The sequence below is a fragment of the Oncorhynchus clarkii genome, chromosome 19, assembly GCF_045791955.1.
Source record: "Oncorhynchus clarkii lewisi isolate Uvic-CL-2024 chromosome 19, UVic_Ocla_1.0, whole genome shotgun sequence".
In the NCBI taxonomy this organism is placed as follows: Eukaryota; Metazoa; Chordata; class Actinopteri; order Salmoniformes; family Salmonidae; genus Oncorhynchus; species Oncorhynchus clarkii.
Window position 1 is genome coordinate 36663224 of NC_092165.1, and position 20150 is coordinate 36683373.

Sequence of the window (20150 nt, forward strand, 5' to 3'; positions counted from 1 at the left end):
ACACACAAGGTATGGTTGTGATGTACACTAGACCAGTGATTCCCAAACTTTTTTGGTTACTGTACCCCAAATCACATTTTGTTCTGTCCTGAAAACCCACAAAGTACCCTGGTGGATTTGACCAGTAGGCCAATGATCTTATGAGCCTTCTCAAGTACCCCAGGTTGGGAACCACTGGATTACACTGTAGATGGTTTTAGCCTCACTTCATTATTCAATAGATCACTAATGGAAAAGGTTACATTAGATGGATTACTTTAGCATGTCTGTGTATTTACTAGTACGTTACATTCTCAGTGTCTTTCACTCAGCCCTGATTCTACAGTAGTTCAACTGAGGACCTTTTAACTCTTTAATTTTCCTAAACGCTAGAACCGCTAAGGCAGTAATTTTGACTGCTCATGAATTAAAAAACATATGAATCTGCCATTTTTAAAGTCATGCCTCCCTCCCGGGCTTTTCCTAAATAAGTCTATATACTGTAACATGCTGCTGCTGGTAGAATCTTAATATCACTAACGGAACTGGAGTTATAACCAGTTTTATGGTGGCATGTATTTTTTTTAAATGGGTTTTCCCCCCCATTGCTCATCTTCCTGACAGTTGGGTCTGCTCCACTCCTTCTCCCGACAGTGTAATGGGCCGTGCCCAGTTGATAATCACTCAGATAATTGCCTCAACTGAACCTAAACTATACCGAAACTAATTTCACACGCATAAGAACCAATGAAATTACGTAAAGTATGATGAGGGAGAATGGGTGAGTTGATGAGTGAAGGGAAGCGAACAATGCAAAATGATGTAATCACCAGTTGTCATGAAGAACAGAGTGGGCCATTGTATTGGTGTATTTGAAATGTTTATCTTTCCACCAAATCCAAGCAGTTTTATCAGTCTACCTGGCGTACACAGTGAGAGCTTGTTGCCACTGTAAATTACCCACCAAGACCACGATGAATGGATGCACATGCTGCGTTTGCGCTGCTATAAGATCTGAATGAGAACTTTGGCGAGGAAGAAATGAATCATGACATTTCTGATTATTCTCCTGATTAACCTACACCTCTGAGGCCTAGGCACAAAAAAGACAGAACAGTGCACACTGAGCAAGTGCCCGTGCCACTACCAAATGAAACGGTGAGACAGGAGAGAGAGGAAAGGACTGCACCATTTCTAGATGAAACAAGCCAGTGACAATGCTACGTGACAATTTATCAGCACAAAATGTCATCACTGAGACAGCAGGCCCTTCATCTCAACAAAACACATCAGCAATGCCCTCACCAGCTTTCATTGTTTATGCGACATGGCCATGTTACAGCATTCAGAAACGTTACTGTGGCTAAGCACGGAGACCCTGTCTGTTGATGAGCTGGGAAGCATTCATTTCCATCCTGTATGTCCGTCGAGCATTCAGTAGGAAGAGCGTGTACATGGAGAGCTTTTGTTCAGACATGTATGGGATTACTTTTCTTTAGAGACACCATGTCACAGGATCGCTTGAGAGATCATGTGTTCCCTCCATTTTGATGACAGACAAATTCACCACGGTATCTGATGTATAAGACTATTTTTGGCTGCTGTCATATTGACACTAATATTTATTATAATGCCATTATAAATCAGCTTTTGTGCTGATTTTCACTATCAAGCACACTTGGTGCTTTAAAAGATGTTTAGACTACTGCTGTTTTCATTGATTGACCGTGTCTTGCTGACTGTGTGTCTTGTTGACCGCGTGCCTTGCTGACCGCGCCTTAGACCTTCATAAACACAACTAAATATTTTTTTTAGCGATAGCGTATATGAAATGTATTAATTACATTGTTAGAATGTTGCAGTCAGAATGACTGCTCATTAGCTTGTAGAGGTGGGGCCCTCGAGGCCCAGCGGTTTTAGTGTTACGGGGCAGAGGAGTGTGCCACAGCAACATACTCTTTCCCTCCATTTTTCTTTCCCTCTTTCCTTCTCATCTTCCTTGCTCTCAGCCACATGCCAGTCCTGGGCCGTTACACTCAAACTGAGGCGATGGGCAGAGGCAGCTGTTGCCATGGTTACTGAGATATCTGGAGTTTGGGCACATTAGATCACATTTGTATTAAGCAGTGACATGAGACAGACGGGCACAACTACTGGATACGCCACACGCAAGCACACACACACTGATGTCTGCGCTGATGGGTGGATATGTGTGCCTTACTGCATGTCTGTATCCTAGGGAGTGTCTCTGGGCTTCAAACTGGGGCCCAGAGTATTTCCTGGTCAGATCACAGTTAGGAAAATCTCCTGGCCTTAGTTATATTAACGGGCTCCATATCAGTCCATCCAGGTCAGGGGAAACAGAAACAAGGTACATTGTTTTGATGATATTCCATGGCTAGCTGTCTAGCAGAGGCCCAGGCTTTGGAGGGGAAGGTGGAGAGATTCCTCTCAGACCCCACTCTGTGTGTCACACCAACCACCGCTTGGGCACAGATTTAATATACACACACAATGGTTTACATTACCCTAAAGGACGGATGCTCTCTGGGTACTAAAAGAGTTTGACTTTAGTGTGGAAATAAATTTGTATTACGAACATGAATACTTTTGTAATCATCTCACTTTCTCCCCTATGTAATATAGGCCCATTTAAAACGAGTAGGGGGAACACATTCTCATACGCTAGGAAATTGGTTTTTGTATTTGTAATAGTTTTTTGTTTAATTTCCTCTGTGTACAAAACGTGTTATCTAACCTGCCCTCCCCTCCCTCCCTCTAGAATCTCGGTGAGGCAGAGTACTGTGTGGCTCTGTTCATGTACATGCGTCTGTTGGGTTACCCTGCCGACAGGATCAGCATCCTCACCACCTACAATGGACAGAAACACCTCATCAGAGACGTCATCAACCAGCGCTGTGCTGGGAACCCCTTCTTTGGACAGCCCAACAAGGTAAGGTCTCGTGTGTCCAGAGTTTCTGGACATTTGAATTATGGTAATTCATCTTAACAGAACATGCAACTAAAAGGAAACTTTGAAGATGTTAGAATAACTGTCCACATTTACTTTTCCTCAGACAAGAAGAGGAACAAATAACAAAATCACTATCCTATGTCTATCTACTATCCCCTATTCTATTGGTCAGCTTGTCCGTGCGAGAAAGAAATGGCCTATTCCAAATAGATTCTTGGTCAGTTGTGGGACGATAGATCCCAAATTCATACAATACATTTGGAAAAAAAACACATTAAAAATGAATGAGGCTGATGCAACGGATCAGAACATTAACTTAAAATGTTGATAAACTATTTCTTCACATTATAAACTAAGCAATGCGCACAAGGAAGTAGACTACGCACAAATGTAAGTTCAATAATGCAATTAGCGGGAGAACACCGTTGTCAAAAGTGCACTGCACATGCCAGCAGTTTCATGTTACAGAGATGAAATTATCCCTTATCAATCTTGATAGATGGGCCATCTAAAGATGCAGCAACTAGCATGGGTTGCTAATATGAATGGGATTGTTCCTTTGGCTACTGAACAATTAAGCTAAGTTGTTTTAAATACAATAGAACATGGGAGAAATAGGCTACTTTTTTCAATGGCATACGGACGTCTTTAAAGAGTAATTGCCTCCACATTTATAGAAACTGATTTTGACTAGGCTACTCTGAAGCAAGGTAAGACAAAATATGAAGTAAAGTATTCAGATTTCACACAATTAGGTATGTTTTCAAAATGTGTACCGCCTCCAGCTCATTGCAAAGTCGTGTGACGCGCTGATGCATGCCTATCGTTGGCTATGCACTTGAATGGGAATCGCGCTTCAATTACCAGTTTGAAAAATAAAATAGTAGCTTTTTTTTATCGTGGTCATCAAAACCATTTTAACACGCGATTGCATTTAGAATTGTTCCTTAATGATTGAGCCTATAAAAGCACATGTTTCACTCCAGCAGCAACAGGAGCTGTAGCAGCATCTCTCACGCTGTCTGACAGACTTTCCTCTCTAACTAGGCTCTGTATCTGCATGCTGTGCGTGTGCGATGAATAAGAATCATAACGACTACCGAAAATACACAGCAATTTAATTCCACAAAATTATGTAAGTGTACCTATAGACCGATGAGCATGTGCTGTATTTACATCGACTGGTATTTTCGTCAATTAATAGGCTAAAAAGCATTATTTTGCAATGGGATTGCCAATTTCCCTATTTCATTTATCAGCTTGAGAAAAAGATTGGCCAAAAAAACGGCTTTTACCGGCTAACGGAAACCCGGACACACACACCAAACCATGTAAACACACAGAAACCCATTCTTTGGACAGCCCATGAGGGTAAGGCATCACAGATTTGGACACATACAGTGCATTCGGAAAGTATTCATACCTCTTGACCTTCTCTACATTTTGTTACGTTAAAACCTTATTCTAAAATGGACTAAATAAATAAATAAATAAAAATCCTTATCGATCTACACACACTACCCCATAATGACAAGCGAAAACAGTTTTTTCAACATTTTTCCAGAAGGACAACCATGTCTGCAGCACTCCACCAATCAGGCCTTTATGGTAGAGTGGCCAACGGAAGCCCCTCAGTAAAAGGCACACGACAGCCTGCTTGGAGTTTGCCAAAAGGCACCTAAAGGACTCTCAGACCGTGAGAAACAAGATTCTCTGGTCTGATGAAACCAAGATTGAACTCTTTGGCCTGAATGCTGAGCGTCACGTCTGGAGGAAACCTGGCACCATCTCTACAGTGAAACATGGTGGTGGCAGCATCATGCTGTGGGGATGTTTTTCAACGGCAGGGACTGGGAGACTAGTCAGGATCCAGGAAAAGCTGAACAGAGCGAAGTACAGAGATCCTTGACCTGCTCCAGAGCACTCAGACCGGGGCGAAGGTTCTCCTTCCTACAGGACAACCACCCTAAGCACACAGCCAAGACAACACAGATTATTATTTTTTTAAGTCAAGGGATCTGAATACTTTCCCGAATGCACTGTACATGACTCTAAGCATGATGGGATGTTAATTTCATAATGAACTTTGGAACCACACGTGTGGATGCACCTGCTTTCAATATACTTCATCCCTAATTTAATCAAGTGTTTCCTTTATTTAGTCAGTTAATTGAAACTGTCACTCATTAGCCAGATAGTGTTCCAACCAGGGCTGAAGCCATCCCTTGTTAGAGGTGAATGATGAACATCAGCAGTGTTGTGCTACGCACCTCAAGGCCCTGGGTTTGAATAGTTCTGTATTCCACTGTGGACCACAGTACAGTGAGCCTTAGGAACTGTTCATATGCATCGGGAGCAAATTTAACATCTCACATTTTTAGCATACTATGCATTTTTAAGGACTTGTTGTAGTTACTGGGGAAATGTTAAAGTGCTCTCTTAAATGTATATTTATTTTTAAATCAAATATTTAAGCTAGGCGAGTCACTTGAGAACAAATTATTATTTACATTGACTGCCTACACCGGCTTAACCCGGACTTTAGAAGGGTGACGAATAGATATTTTTATGAACACTAAAGCCATTTGCTATGTTTAACCTGCTACTTTAACTGGGTGACGGGTCACTTGATTAATGCACACAATCACATTAATGCAAACTCGATTTAGAGCGATCACACTCATACACGCATCCATAGGCAGGTCAGGGCTAATTTAGATTGACATTGATAGAACCCGTAACACAAACGATAAGGTTAATCAGTCCACCTAGTTATTCACTGCGACGCTGTGGAGGGAGGGATGAAGGGAGAGGGAGAATGACAGCGGGATGGATGTTAGGAGCCTGCACTCCCCTTCTCTCCCGGTGGGTTCATTTTCTGAAGGCAGTGGTAGGGCTCTGCTACACACAGGGACACTCATACAGATGGACTCAGAGTTTGGAAGACGGTGTCATAGAGAGATTGTTATAATTCTCTACCACTGCCACCTCTGTGTGTGTCGCTGACCTCTCATTACCCCCAGCATAGCCCTGGGAACACTCAACCAAGTGTACGATGGGACAATTGGGCATGGGCAATTCCCCGGAAATAGTTTCATGGAGAGTCAGATTTTTCGCTTTAAAATGTATGTCAAACAAAAAACATTGGTTGCTAAATTAATCAACCATACAACTATATGTACAATAACTATTTTTAACCATTTCCACAGAACAATTTACAACAACAAAAAGCATCTACTTGAAGAACAGTGCAGGTGCAAAGTTTGTTAACAATGATGGTTTGTTTGTTGATGCCATCATTCTGTTACCAAACTTTGCATCTGCACTGTTCAAGTAAATGTATTGTTTTGTCAAATGTTCTGTGGGAATTAAAGTAGTACATATAAGTTGTATGAGTCTGTGTCACCCTGTTACCTGGAATTTCCTGCTTACGGTCTTCAGTCGCTACCTACAGGCACGTGAACAAGAGGGAAGACGGGGAGAGCAGAGCGAGACCAGAGATACAATAATGAATATTTGAATCAGGTGACCATCTGCTGAGATTCAGAATGACAGTGATGAGAAAGAGAGCTAGTGTCTTTTCTTTCTGGTCGGGTGTCTTCTGTCAGGGATTCTAGTGTGTGTGTGTGTACACCCTAGAACAGATTCCACTACCCTTGGATGTGTGCCTGGCTGCTTGCCGTGAAGTCATGACCTTTGCGATTCTCTCCCTGGAAGATTTCACATAAATAACTTAACACAATGCAAAAGCCCCCGGGATATCTATCTAGCCCCCTCTCTCTCTCGCTCTCTCTCCTAGAGCTAAAAATAAAAGGTTTCAGCCGTTGCTCTGCGCTGGAAAATATGGTGAAGCATTTTGGCTGAAATTGCACAGCATATTTTCCCCCTTCAGTTTCCACTAGGCTATGCCATTGGGTGGGTGGGTGTTGTGGGGTAACAGTAGGCCGGTACGTGGGTGGGAGGTCCTGAGAGCGACTGGCCTTAGTGTCTGAACAGACACATCTCGAAGTCTCACGCTGTTGTAAAAGTGCCATGGTTGCTTCTGGTGCTGCACCTGTTCTTTATAGCGACAGGGAGATTTAAATAAATATTGGTCCACTTCCTGGTTTTTCTACCTCCCTCTCTCCCTGGCCTTCCTTTCTCCCATAAGGGGACTCGGAGGGGGTTTGGCTTGTGGGACTCCCAAGTCAATAAATAGTGCATTCGACCAAAAGAAAAGGCTACGATAAGATTTATTTAACGCTGTTGCTGTTCTGAAGCTCAACGGCTCTTCTCTTCTCTCTGGCGTATTGATCCACTCAGGAGAATGGAAGAGGCCAGTCTCTTGCTACTGAGATACCCATCTGGCATTCTTCACCACCTAGACCCTTCCACTCAACATGAATGGTTCACTGGTAAGGCCTTGAACTGTCTGCAATGCGCAAAGTGTAGGTTGATGGATGAGGTGTTTGATCGAGACAGCCTGGGTCTAGCTATATCAACTGAAGTCGTCATTAACTACTTTAGTGAACAGCTCAACCTATTAGATACTGTATGCAACACTATTGCATAAGGCTGACAATAAAGCCTCCCAAAATCAGCTTGTTTCCTCACTGCAAGGAAAAGGAATTATTTGAAACGTGCTTCTTATAAGGACAGGATTGCCGGGATAAAGCAACTCGCCTGACATGCGATTCCTCGGCTTCAGAAATCCTGGCTATTTTTCTCCTATAACAGCCATAAATTGTGTGTGTGTTGTCACCCTGAGTCTGTGAGGGCCAGGTAAGCAGCCTGGGTACTGTAGGTAAATACCCTGGGCTGGGCCCCTCTAAACCGTATTACACCCCCCTGCCCCTCCATGTGGCCCAGCATGATTACAGCAGGAACAACACATAGCATTCCCGCCTCCGTAAGAAGATCCGCTGCTCTCTGGATTTTTAGGAAGGGAGCTCAGCTCTCACACTCGCTCGTAAACATCTGAACTAAATCCAGCCATCCTCAACACACACATGCACTCATATTCACTAATCTACTACAGAACACACCATCCACCGTAGCACTTTGCCGGTTGTTTCCTGTTTTAATGTCACATGTACTAACTAGTACAGTTAAATGCCTTTCTTGCAGCTCTAACCTCAACAATGCAGTAATCAATAATGTAATACTAAAAATAACAAGGTAGAACAAAAACACACAATATATAAACATAAGAAATAAGAACATTATAAAGTAAGCATACAGGGTCAGTTCCAGTACCATATTTACAATGTGCAGGGGGGGTACTGGATCGATAGAGGTAGATATGTATTGGGTAAGGTGATTAGGCATCAGGATATATGATAAACAGGGCAGCAGCAGTGTATATGATGATTGTATGTGAATGGGTGTGTAGAGTCAGTATAAATGTATGTGCATATTATGTGTGAATGAGGAAATGATGGAGTGAGTGTTGTATGTGTGTTGGAGTATCCGTGTGCTTAGTGTGACTGTGCATAGAGACATAAATAAGAATACAATAGAAAGGTCAACTCAGTCTGTGTAGCCATTTTTGTTAGCTAGCTATTTAGTGGTCTTATGGCATGGGGATAGAAGCTGTTCAGGCGCCTGTTAGTGTCAGACTTGATGCACCGGTACCTCTTGCCATGTGGAAGCAGAGAGAGAACAGTCCATGGCTTGGGTGGTTGGAGTCTTTAATGATTTTCCGGTTTCTTCCTTTCACACCACCTGGTATATAGAGGTCTTTCCTAGCAAGGAGCTTGGCCCAGTGATGTACTGGGCTGTTCACACCACCCTGTGTAGCACCATGCGATCCAGGGCGGTGTTATTGCCATACCAAGGTGTGATGCAGCCAGTCAAGATTCTCTTAATGGTGCAGCTGTGGAACTTTTTTAGGATTTGAGGGCTCATGCCAACCTTTTCAACCTTCTGAGGGGGAAAAAGTACTCCTTCACGACTGTGCATATGTTTGGACCACTAATTTCTAAGTGATTTGGACACCAAGGAACTTGGGGCTCTCAGCCCGTTCCACTGCAGCCCCGCTGATGTGTATTGGGGCATGCCTCCCCCTGTTTCCTGTGGTCCATGATCAGCTCCTTAGTCTTACGTTGAGGGAGAGGTTGTTGTTCCGGTCCCACACTGCCAGGTCACTGACCTCCTCCCTGTAGGTTGTCTTATCGTCGCTGGTGATCAGGCCGACCACCTTCGTGTCATCAGCAAACTTGATGCTTGCGTTGGAGTCATGTGTGACCACACAGTTGTGGCTGTACAGGAGGGGACTAGGCACACACCCCTGTGGGGCCCCCGTGTTGTGGGTCAGCGTGGTGGAGTTGATGTTGCCTACCCACACCACCTGGGGTTGGCCCGTCAGGAATTCCAGGTTCCAGTTGCAAGTGTTCGGTCCTAAGCTTGGTGACGAGCTTGGAGTTGAATGCTGAGCTGTAGTCAATGAACAGCATTCTCACATAGGCATTCCTCTTATCTAGGTGAGTGAGGGCAGTGTGGAGTGCAATTGAGATTGGGTCGCCTATGGATCTGCTGGGGCGGTATGCAAATTGGACTGGGTCTAGTGTGTCTGGGATGATGGAGTTGAGGTGTGCCATAACCAGCCTTTCAAAGCACTTCATGATTACAGATGTGAGTGCTACAAGGCAGTAGTCATTGTGGCATGAAGCCTTAGTGTTCTTGGGAACAGGAATGATGGTGGACATCTTAAAACGTGGAGATTACAGACTGGGACAAGTGGAGGTTGAAAATTACAGTGGATAAACCTGCCAACTGTTCAGAGAACGCACCCTGGAATACCATCGGGGCCCGCGGCCTTGCCGGTATTGGCCTGATTTAAAGACGTCTGTGTTAAATAATGGATGTGTGTGTTCCTCTTTAGGTGACGACTGTGGACAGGTTTCAGGGTCAGCAGAATGACTACATCATCCTGTCACTGGTCCGCACCAGAGCTGTGGGACATCTGAGGTAGGCACTTTACCACACCACACACACACACACTTTAACACAAGCAGAAATTCACCACACCAGTCACTTTACCCCCCAGAGCAGCTTTAAAATAATAAATAAAGTTTGTCTTTTTAAAGAGTCTCTTGGTATAAATAAATGTGGAGTTTTCTGAAAGTTGGTTAGGTCTTTGCAGACTTATTTCTCATGTCACGCACAGGGTGGATAAAGTCAGCTTTTGAGGAGGTAAAGAAAGGAGAGCGTGCAGCCGCACTAACCATTTTTTGTTAAGTACAGCTGCAGCGTTGTGTAAAGATGATTGGGGTGAGAGTATCGAACAAAGAGCAGCTTTACCATCAAAGGCTTTTTGTAAAACAGCCTATTACAGGTTCAGAGAGCCCTGTTGGTAACCACTCGCCTGTGTTAAGTTGTCTTTTTCTGCCCTTTATCTCAAACTCTTTCTTTCTTACCATCTTTGTCGGTCTCCCTGTCTCTGTCCCTCTCTTACTCTTTTGCTTCCCTTTTCACTACTTTTACTCTACTTTTACTCTACTTTTACTCTTTTTCTCTCACTGTTTCTTTCTCTTCCTTTCTCTCTCTCTCTCTCTCTCCCTCCCCCTCCCCCTGTCCTCTTCCTCGCTCTCTCTGAATTGATACCGAGTGAAAAGACCTTTCATTTCCAGGCTGCTGTGAGATACCGACGAGCCCCTCTTCCTTAATACGCTGTATTAAACACCAGGCAAAACACTGCCACAGTATTTTAGCTCTCTGTACCAGACCATGCGCACACATACTCTCCCTCTGCTTGTGATATATAGTGGCGGGTGTGCTGGTGTAATGTGTTTTTATGGATGAAGGCCTACCCCATTGGAGCCGCGACACGGCCGACAGAAATTGAAGTCTCCAAATGGAGCTTTGGCTGGATGAATAAGCCATCCTCTCCTTTGACGCCTCTTCTAGTTTAGCAGCACGTGTATAAATCCAGGGCCAAAAAAACACTTAAACTCCCTTTCTCTGTGTGTCTGATAAAGGGGCAGATTGATGGGCTGGTGATGAAGTGGTGCGTGTGGGCCAGGGAGAGTCTCCAGTTTATCATGTTGTCGGCACCCAGGCTTGCACTCGTCTCGCCTATCTCCCGTTTAGTCTCACACAGGAGATTACACACTTCTGCCTAATTCACATTTCATTCTCTGTCTCTTTTTATATGTGGAGTGGGTTTTAAAACACCTCTATTATGGCCAAGAGTTAGTTATTTACTGAAGGGGAGAGGAAATGCTATATTGTAACTGCAAGACATGAGCGTTTCATCAATGTGACATTGCAAGTGTTCTTTTTGAATGGAAAACTGTACTTTATACTATGATAGACATTAAACCACTGTTGAACATGGCCTTATGAATTCTCAAACGACCACTTCAATAACAGCATTGCCTACTTGTCTGTTTTGAATATAGAAATACATCAAGCTAGAGAGGATCTCTGACTGTGCTAACTTAATTCATATTTTGGTGGCCTTTCTGAATGGGTGGGAAAGCAGTGATTCATGGGAAATTCCCCCTGCTGTCTCTCCCATGCTGCGGTATTGCCTCGCTTCACTCCACTCTGCTCATAGCAACCCGCTGCCATGCAACTGACCGTATGACAAGCTGACCCCTCAATCTGACAGTCTAGGAGAAGCCCTCCCACTGAGAGACACACTGGGAGGGACACATGCATACAGACGCACTGTGACAGGATCACACACAAGCATGTACTGGGACACACACACACACCGGGTCAGACGCAGACACACTCTGACAGGCGCACAACAGCACACATGTGCAGGTATACACAAATGTTCACAGAAACACACACACACACAAACACCAGAGAGTTGACGTGCAGGGAGACTGACACACCTCCACAGGCACAGACAGACTCACTGCCCCTCTACGTGGCTGCTTATGTCAAGGAACCACCCAGGTGGGTGTCCCCTACCCCTGCACACAGAGCTGTTTCCCCAGGTGAAGACTGCTTCTGATTGGCTCCTCTCTTGTCAGGCTCTTTGCTGATTGGAGGGCTGCTCTTGTTGTTTGTTTCTGTGGCAGTGATGTGTTTTTAGGTAGCTTTTCCATGGTCCACATTCTTGTGACTTGTTGTTGCCTTGTTAACGAAAGAGATTACTACACACAAACACTAGTACGCTCACGCACACACACACACAGTTTAACACAGCACACCATACAAACACACAAGTGTAGATTCATCTCGTGGTCTACTTGTGTTCATTCCACGTCTTGTCTGCTTATGAATGTACGTTTTGTGTGTAGAGCTTTTGCACACAAAGATTGAGACAAAGATTGTTTTCGAATTCCACCAGAGCTCCTTGAATAAGCCAGAGAAATCTCCTCCCTTCCCACGCAAAAGCCTTCACCTCGGCCCATGTTGACAGAACCAGTCTTAGTGGAGCTGGAGACGGTATTAGTCAGCTGTTATACAGTCATTTGGTATTTCTACCTGGAACTTGGACTGGAACTACCTGCCGTTGTCTTGGTTGAACTACTGCCTCGCTATGGTCTGAATACAATAGATAAGCCTGCTGTTGTAACATAATTGTTAACCAGCAGCCCATTGTGACCAGTTGGTTCCCTGCTTTTACCCATATAGTTCAGAAGTTGACATTTAGAATGAGATATTGTGCTGCTAATGTGCGCTGTCTTATCATGGCTGCTTAGATAAATGAGGCATATATCATACATCTATCTATCCCATAATGTCACTGGCTCCTCCCTGGGGACCAGGACTAGCAGAGCATAGCAGCCTGTAAACAATATTTTATTAAACACGCCACTATGGCACGGCTGTATTACAGCCAGGGAAACGGAGAAGATTCCAGACTCCCCTCTCCCTCCTGCTAATCCTTTAATTCCACTGGCTGGAAAGAAAGTAGCCCATCTCCTCGCCCCTCTGCCCCTTTTGTCTGTCGCTCCTCTTGCTGTCTTTTCTCTCCCTCTCGTTCCTTGCCCTCTGTTTTTTCTCCTCTCGCCATCCGCCCCTCTGTCTGTATTTTTGTATTTATCCTCACTTTTGCCACCTTATCTTTCTTTAAAGACTCTCTACTCCTCCTCTCTCATCTGTCCCTTTCGCTCCTTTCCAATATTTTTCTCACCCACTTGCTTTGGGAGTGGAAGGGCTGTGTATAAGCTTGTGATGTATAGGCTAACTGCGACAAGTGGTTTAAAATGTCATTTCTCTCTCACCCCCTCCCTCTCTCCACAGAGATGTGAGACGGTTGGTAGTAGCCATGTCCAGGTCCAGACTTGGCCTCTACATCTTTGGACGGGTCAGTCTGTTCCAGAACTGCTTTGAACTGACTCCTGCCTTCAACCAGCTCACTGCCAGACCCATGAAGCTCCACATCAGACCCAATGAATATTACACACAGGGACAGCCTGTGAGTACACACACTAACACTTGCACAATCACACACAGAGACAAATTAATACACACACGCAAGTTTGAATATGTGTTCAGGCACAACTACACGCAGAACAGAACATTTCTATGCAGCACCCTCTCCAGCTCCTGCATAGTACATGCCTCTTCATCCCCACTGCAGCCTAATCCTGCCTGTCTGAATTCTCAATAGTCTGTTATTAACCCCCAAATGTCACCAGGCAAAGCCAGTCTACCCCAACCCATACCCCCTCCAGGATAGTGCTAGACAGCGTACACACACACTGACGCACACACTGGCACAAGAGCTCCAGTTCCCGGGGGGACAGTTCTTCTAGGTGCCCACATGTGCCCCCCTTGACCTGTCAGAAAGAGTCCAGTCCCGGACGCTCCACTTTCTCCTCATTTTCATTTCTCCTCATTTTAAGGGGAAACAGTTTAAGCTCAGCTCACCCACAGACTTTACTGCGCGCCCACTGGTTGAATCAATGTGGAATAGATGTTTACTTGACATCTGTGCCTAGGGGGCAGTCTTATTTTGCAATGCGGCAGCTCCCTGCTCCCACCACACACACACACAGCTCAGTGGACCGCTGCAGTGCCAGCGTAGTACTATGTCTAGGGGGCATTAATGCAGCTGAGAGAATATTCAACTCACCCACCAGGCTCTCTTCCTATTTGCATATTCCCTTTCTCTGCCTCTCACTCCCTCTTGGTATCTCCCTCACTCACACCATAGGCGCATTAATAGTAAGTGGTCTAAACTAATCGATTTGAAGAGCACTGAAGGGAGAAATAAACGGTAAACCATCTCTCCCTCCAGAGAGAACCTCGTTCGTCCCAGCCCGACCAGGCGATCAAGAACATGCCGGAGATGGCCAACCTGGTGTACAACATGTACATACACATGATCCAGAGCACCCAGCAGTACAGACAGGTAACTACTGACCCCTCTACACCCAGCAGTACAGACAGGTAACTACTGACCCCGCTACACCCAGCAGTACAGACAGGTAACTACTGACCCCGCTACACCCAGCAGTACAGACGGGTCGCTACACCCAGCAGTACAGACGGGTAACTACTGACCCCACTACACCCAGCAGTACAGACTGGTAACTACTGACCCTGCTACACCCAACAGTACAGACAGGTAACTACTGACCCCACTACACCCAGCAGTACAGACTGGTAACTACTGACCCCTCTACACCCAGCAGTACAGACAGGTAACTACTGACCCCGCAGTACAGACTGGTAACTACTGACCCCTCTACACCCAGCAGTACAGACTGGTAACTACTGACCCCGCTACACCCAGCAGTACAGAGAGGTAACTACTGACCCCGCTACACCCAGCAGTACAGACAGACGGGTAACTACCATAGTACACCAGCAATTGGAAAGACAAGGCTAGCTCCCCAATTACAGACTGAGTACAGGCTAATAGTCCAACAGTGAAAGGCTAGCTCCTCAAGCACAGACTGAGTACAGGCTAATAGTCCAACAGTGAAATGCTAGCTCTCCAATTACAGACTGAGTACAGGCTAATAGTCCAGCTATGAAAGGCTAGGCTAGCTCCTCAAGCACAGACTGAGTACAGGCTAATAGTCCAACAGCGAAAGGCTAGGCTAGCTCCCCAAGAACAGACTGAGTACAGGCTAATAGTCCAGCTATGAAAGGCTAGGCTAGCTCCCCAATGTCACCTATCAGTTTATTTACCCACACCTGAGACCACTGGTTCTCACAAACACACCTGCTCCAATACAACCTCTTACAGTAATTCATCCAGGTCTCCAGTATCATTATCCCTCATCTGTTTTTAGGTTCTGTATTTTGTAAAACTTTAATGCAGTGGTGGAAATAGGTCAGATGTAAGAGAATTGTTTTAGTTCTGCATGCCGAGCCTTAACAGGCCACGAGCCTAACATTTTAGATGAGGGAACCAGAATGAGTTTTAATTAAAAGAGCAGTGCATTCTTTTGTTTGACACCGTGGGGAGTGGAGGATAAAGGAGGGGGGAGGGATGATAACGGGTGACGCTAAGCTACCCCACCCCTCTCTCATTCCCCACCTAAAGTGGCAGGGCTGCAGTGGAGAGGGAACTTTTGTTTTCCGAACATAACAGGGAGACATGTGCCCCTCCCTAACCTGTCCCTAAGGCATGTGCATGGATTCTGTCCTCAACCAAGGGAAGGAAGGAATGAGAGCAAAAGCGATAGAGACAGGAGGAAATAGGGAGAGGGGGGGATGGGACGAGCAGTGATAGAAATTCTTTGTACAGCATGGAAAATCTGTTAGCATCTTGTCTACGAGACATTTTGTCATGAATTCAAGATATGATGAACATTTTCATAAATGTAGGAATTATATGGTGACACCCATACACCCACATTCCTTACCTTCCTCTCTTTCCCTGTGTTCTCTTCCATGCCCAGCAACAGCAGAAGCTCCTGCCTCCCCCTCGGCAGACACAGGCAGAGGAGGACCAATCCGAGCCCCCAGTTGAAGTGGAGAACCAGGAAGAGACCCCAGTTGAAGTGGAGAACAAGGAAGAGACACCGATGGAGCAGGAGACCTCCGGGGAGGCCGGCACAGAGAAGACCCCACAGGAGACACCAGAGAAGGTGCAAGAGGAGCACCCCAAAATGCCAGAGCACCCTGGCCGAGATAGCGACAGTGATGGAGAGGAGAGTGACGAAGCGGAAGCACCTTAAGGTGGGGCTTCTCTGTGGGCCTCTGCACTGCTTTATCTGTCCATAGATGGGGCCAGAACTGGACTGTCCCTTAGAAAAGAGCTTGGAGCTAAAATGATTATCCTGTTTTAGAATTATTCTTCTACTGAAGCCATGAAGATGTCTTGAGAAGCCTTGAGGATAATGTTTCATTTGATTTTCCGAAATGGTCTGTTTTGTAATCTGTACTTTTGTATTAAAATAATTCTCAATGTGAATGCAGTCTTGAGTTTTAAATTTTTCTACATACATTTGCAGACACCCAGCCATCCTATTTCAAATCTCCCTATCATGTTACTCTTCGTCTACACACTCCCGTTCTGCCCCGCCCTCAGACAGCATCACTGTCACTTGTCAATCTGATTGGCTCGCCCAATAGCGTCTGGACAAGCTACCACTAAGCTGGATTTATAGGTCAGTCACCGTGCACATGAAGCCATGGGGGGAGAGAAGCCGGTACATTAGACATACTGTATAACTCACAACTCCACTCAAATCATCAGTGTCCATATCTGTTTTTGGAAACAAATGGTCACAGTGGCATATAGTTCACTGAGATGTTGATGGTGGATTAGAGCCTACCCTGCCCTGAATCCCTAGTTCTAGCCTCATTGGTCCTGGTAGTGTAAAGAGGCCACAGCCTGCAGGCTCACAACACAGCACAGACTTGGAATTTAGGTGTTATCATGCACCAGAGGTTAACTAGCTGTTACATACGTCAGGCTAGCCTGTAACCCTCTCCCCAAGCAACACCCCCACTGTCTGAGAGGAGAGATCGCATCCATAGCTGCTCAAGTCACAGTACAGTCGTGATTCAACAGACCTGAACGCAGCCAAGCTAGAGAACCCGTATTGCTTAGATTTAGGGAAATGGTTATCATTGAGAGCAATGTATGTAACCCGATTTATACAGTTTTGTTTCAGTGTACAGGTGTCCTCTTCAAAGGCTGTTTAGACATTCAAAACATGTTCATGTTTGATTTCAAAGCCTCTGCGACATCAAAGCAGATGTACTCTAGTCAGCCTAGAATAGATATCTCTTATGTGTCAGTTATACACGGAGTGTACAAAACATTAGGAACACCTGCTCTTTCCATGACAGCTTTCACCTGGTCAGTCTATGATCCCTTATTGATCTCGCTTGTTAAATCTACTTCAATCAGTGTAGATGAAGAGGAGGAGACCGGTTAAAGGATTTTTAAGCCTTGAGACATGGATTGTGTATGTGTGCCATTCAGAAGGTGAATGGGCAAGACAAAAAAATTGTGCCTTTTGAACAGGGTATGGTGCCAGGCGAGCCGGTTTGAGTGTGTCAAGAACTGCAACGCTGCTGAGTCTTTCACGGTCAACAGTTTCCCATGTGTATCAAGACTGGTCCACTACCCAAAGGACATCCAGCCGACATGACAAATGTGGGAAGCATTAGAGTCAACAAGGGCCAGCATCCCTGTGGAACACTTTTGACACCTTATAGTCCATGTCCCGATTTAATGAGGCTGTTCTGAGGGCGAAAGGGGTGCTCAATATTAGGAAGGTGTTCCTAATGTTTAATACACAGTTTAAATCACAATCCATAAACAATTACAGGGTTAAATAATTCTATTATTTGTATGATAAATATCCCCTTTACAACTAGACTTGTCCCATAAATTCCCAGATTCTTCTCTGCATTGGTTCTGCATGTGCAGTGCAACAACCTTTTTAAACCCACAACAACCATGTTTTTTTTTATTGAGCAACTGGTCCATGAATGCACACATTGTGTCATAGCCTCCCTCTAGAAAACCAATTATCTTTATCTCCAGCTGTCCTCCCTGGCGCTCCGTTTCCCCTAGAAGAGCCTACCTTGTTGCAGTAAATTAGTGTTAACTGGGAGGAAGAGGCCACTCATACAGACTGACTTGACTTTGGCAGCTCCAAGCAGGAACTAAACTGAGACTGAGGGGATATCCATTCCACAGGCAAGGAGGAAAAACAGACTCGCACTTTCTCAAAGAACTCTCAAACTTCCCACATCTGAAGGTGAACATGTCTTTTATACTCACTCCACAGGTACTCTCCACAATATGGCTTTACATAGCTCTACTTCTCAGTGCTCAATGGCTTTCCACTTGTTAACCGTTAACTGCCATTGGTTGATGTGTCACTAACTGCATGCAGTATAACAGTGCTGTATGCATTTGTCTGTGTGCAGAGGAAGTACTGTGATTGCACTTCTCTACGTCTTTTAAGGGTCTTTGTAGACGGTGAATTTAAAAGACAAAAAGGTATGACAGTAAACTGTTAGATATGATTTGATGCTGTGTACTTTTCTGTTCTCAGGATGTTCTTCAGGTTAAATGTTTTCATATTGCTTCAAAATATGAAAGCAACTTTTTATTGCTCCTTTTATCCTAAATGGTTGAAATAGTCAATGAATCCTGGGAAAAGTGGTGTTTTTTGGAATGCTAATATTGTCTTATGTTTTTAATACACTGTAAAGGGCATTCCCTGAAGCACGAGACAACCTCGAGATTAACCAGTGCAGCTGATCTCATCACACGGTCTGTCTCGCTAAAACAGGATATTACACAGAACAGACAAGGAAGTGGGGAGGAAAGTGTACAATACCTCAGAAAACTGAAATAGCCTTGCTAATCGATCTGATCGTTGGCTTTTGAACAAGTCAGTCTGACAGTTCCTACTTCAGCTACTGAGCTCTTGGAAGATTTTCTTTAAGATACGACCACAGATTGAATAAAATGTTAAACTGTTTGCGTCTGCAGTTAAAGACCAATGACTGTTATATACACTGACTGCACATGAATCCATAGTGCTTGCTGTTCACTGCCACTTTGAGCAGTGTCAGGTCCACTAAATCTTCTGTAAGGTAGGCGTAGACTCCCTGTTGACCCCAGCGGGTAGGGACCGTGGTGGTAGCGGGGAGTGTCAAGTACATCCACATCAACTGGGCCGGCGCATTCAATCTGATCAACACCAATTACAGATGGGCGTGTCACAGAGTTTATATCCTCTGATTAAATCACCATAGATAGGACCCGATACATTGGGTATCTAATCTGAAGTCTGGGAGCCATTGATATTTGTATGGGCGATGTATAGATGGGATTATGCAAATCTAATCATCTGAAGGGATATTAATCGTCTCTGATCACATGGGGAGAGGAACAGCTCTGGCAAAATAAACACTATTGTTTCCCTATTCTTTTTGATGAGAAATCAATATAATAGACACAAGATTGGCTAACAATTTCTTCATTCTGTCAACTCTCAATTCTATCTTTGTGTGATGCAGGTTGCCTAATGTTTTATATTCGTGATTGATTTGTTAACGGAATGAAAAAACGTAAATCTTTTTCCCCTTCTCTTCTTCTCTTTCTCCCAGACTAGGATGGCCAGTTGCGGGTCGTGTTTCTGGAGCATTGTGTGGCTGGTGATTTTACTGATCATAGGCTGGCCCCTCAGTATCTTACTCGGGGGGCTCTATGGCCTCGTCACCCCCCTGACCACCTGCGTGGGCCTGGACCGCCTGTCAGACCTACTCCTGGAGGGGGCCAACCTGGGTCGGACCTGTGCCCAGAACATGAAACACGGCAAGGCAGTGTGCTGAGACTGGTCCTGACTGCTGGTTCTGGTCGTGTCACCGTGGAAACAAACGATTCCTGCACAGAGGAAGAGTCACTGTTACTGTTCATGCCAAAGGCCATTGTGTTATTGTTCGTCTTGTCACGTTATTGAGGTGTTAATATAAGTTCAAAGCCAAAACACAAGGAAAACTTCACCTCCCAAACTTTTAACAAAATGATTATGCTCGCTCTATAAAAGTGTTATTAGCAGTGGATGTTCTTTTTTTTGTTTGGGTTTGTCTATTCTACAACTAGAAATACAGATGCTTTGTATTCATAGCCTGAATTTGCTGATTTTAATTAATGATGACATCCTGCACAGGGCAGAGAAGAATGTTCTACAGCTTAACTTTAACAATAGAGCAGTTATGGATTTAAACTTATAAAGTGATACACTTATTTTGAACTTACATAGTGTTTCTTGATCGAATTGTCATTAGACCGAAAATAAAATGTCTGCCTGCCTCTATTTTA

At 44.7% G+C, this 20150-nt stretch overlaps 1 protein-coding gene and 1 long non-coding RNA gene across 2 annotated transcripts in view; both read left to right on the forward strand.

The window, feature by feature from the left end:
- The window catches only part of LOC139375102 (aquarius intron-binding spliceosomal factor), a 57582-nt gene extending 41314 nt beyond the window's left edge, over positions 1 to 16268 (forward strand). The window contains exons 31-35 of the mRNA XM_071116561.1: positions 2762 to 2932; positions 9816 to 9901; positions 13139 to 13313; positions 14139 to 14252; positions 15754 to 16268. Coding sequence (XP_070972662.1) covers positions 2762 to 2932; positions 9816 to 9901; positions 13139 to 13313; positions 14139 to 14252; positions 15754 to 16032 — 825 coding nt within the window. The 3' untranslated portion in view covers positions 16033 to 16268. The remainder of the gene's footprint in view (positions 1 to 2761; positions 2933 to 9815; positions 9902 to 13138; positions 13314 to 14138; positions 14253 to 15753) is intronic.
- A 1640-nt stretch (positions 16269 to 17908) lies between these two features.
- Positions 17909 to 20150, forward strand: LOC139374233 (uncharacterized). Its single transcript, XR_011627650.1, has 2 exons — positions 17909 to 18072; positions 19436 to 20150. It is a non-coding gene; the product is annotated as an uncharacterized lncRNA (long non-coding RNA).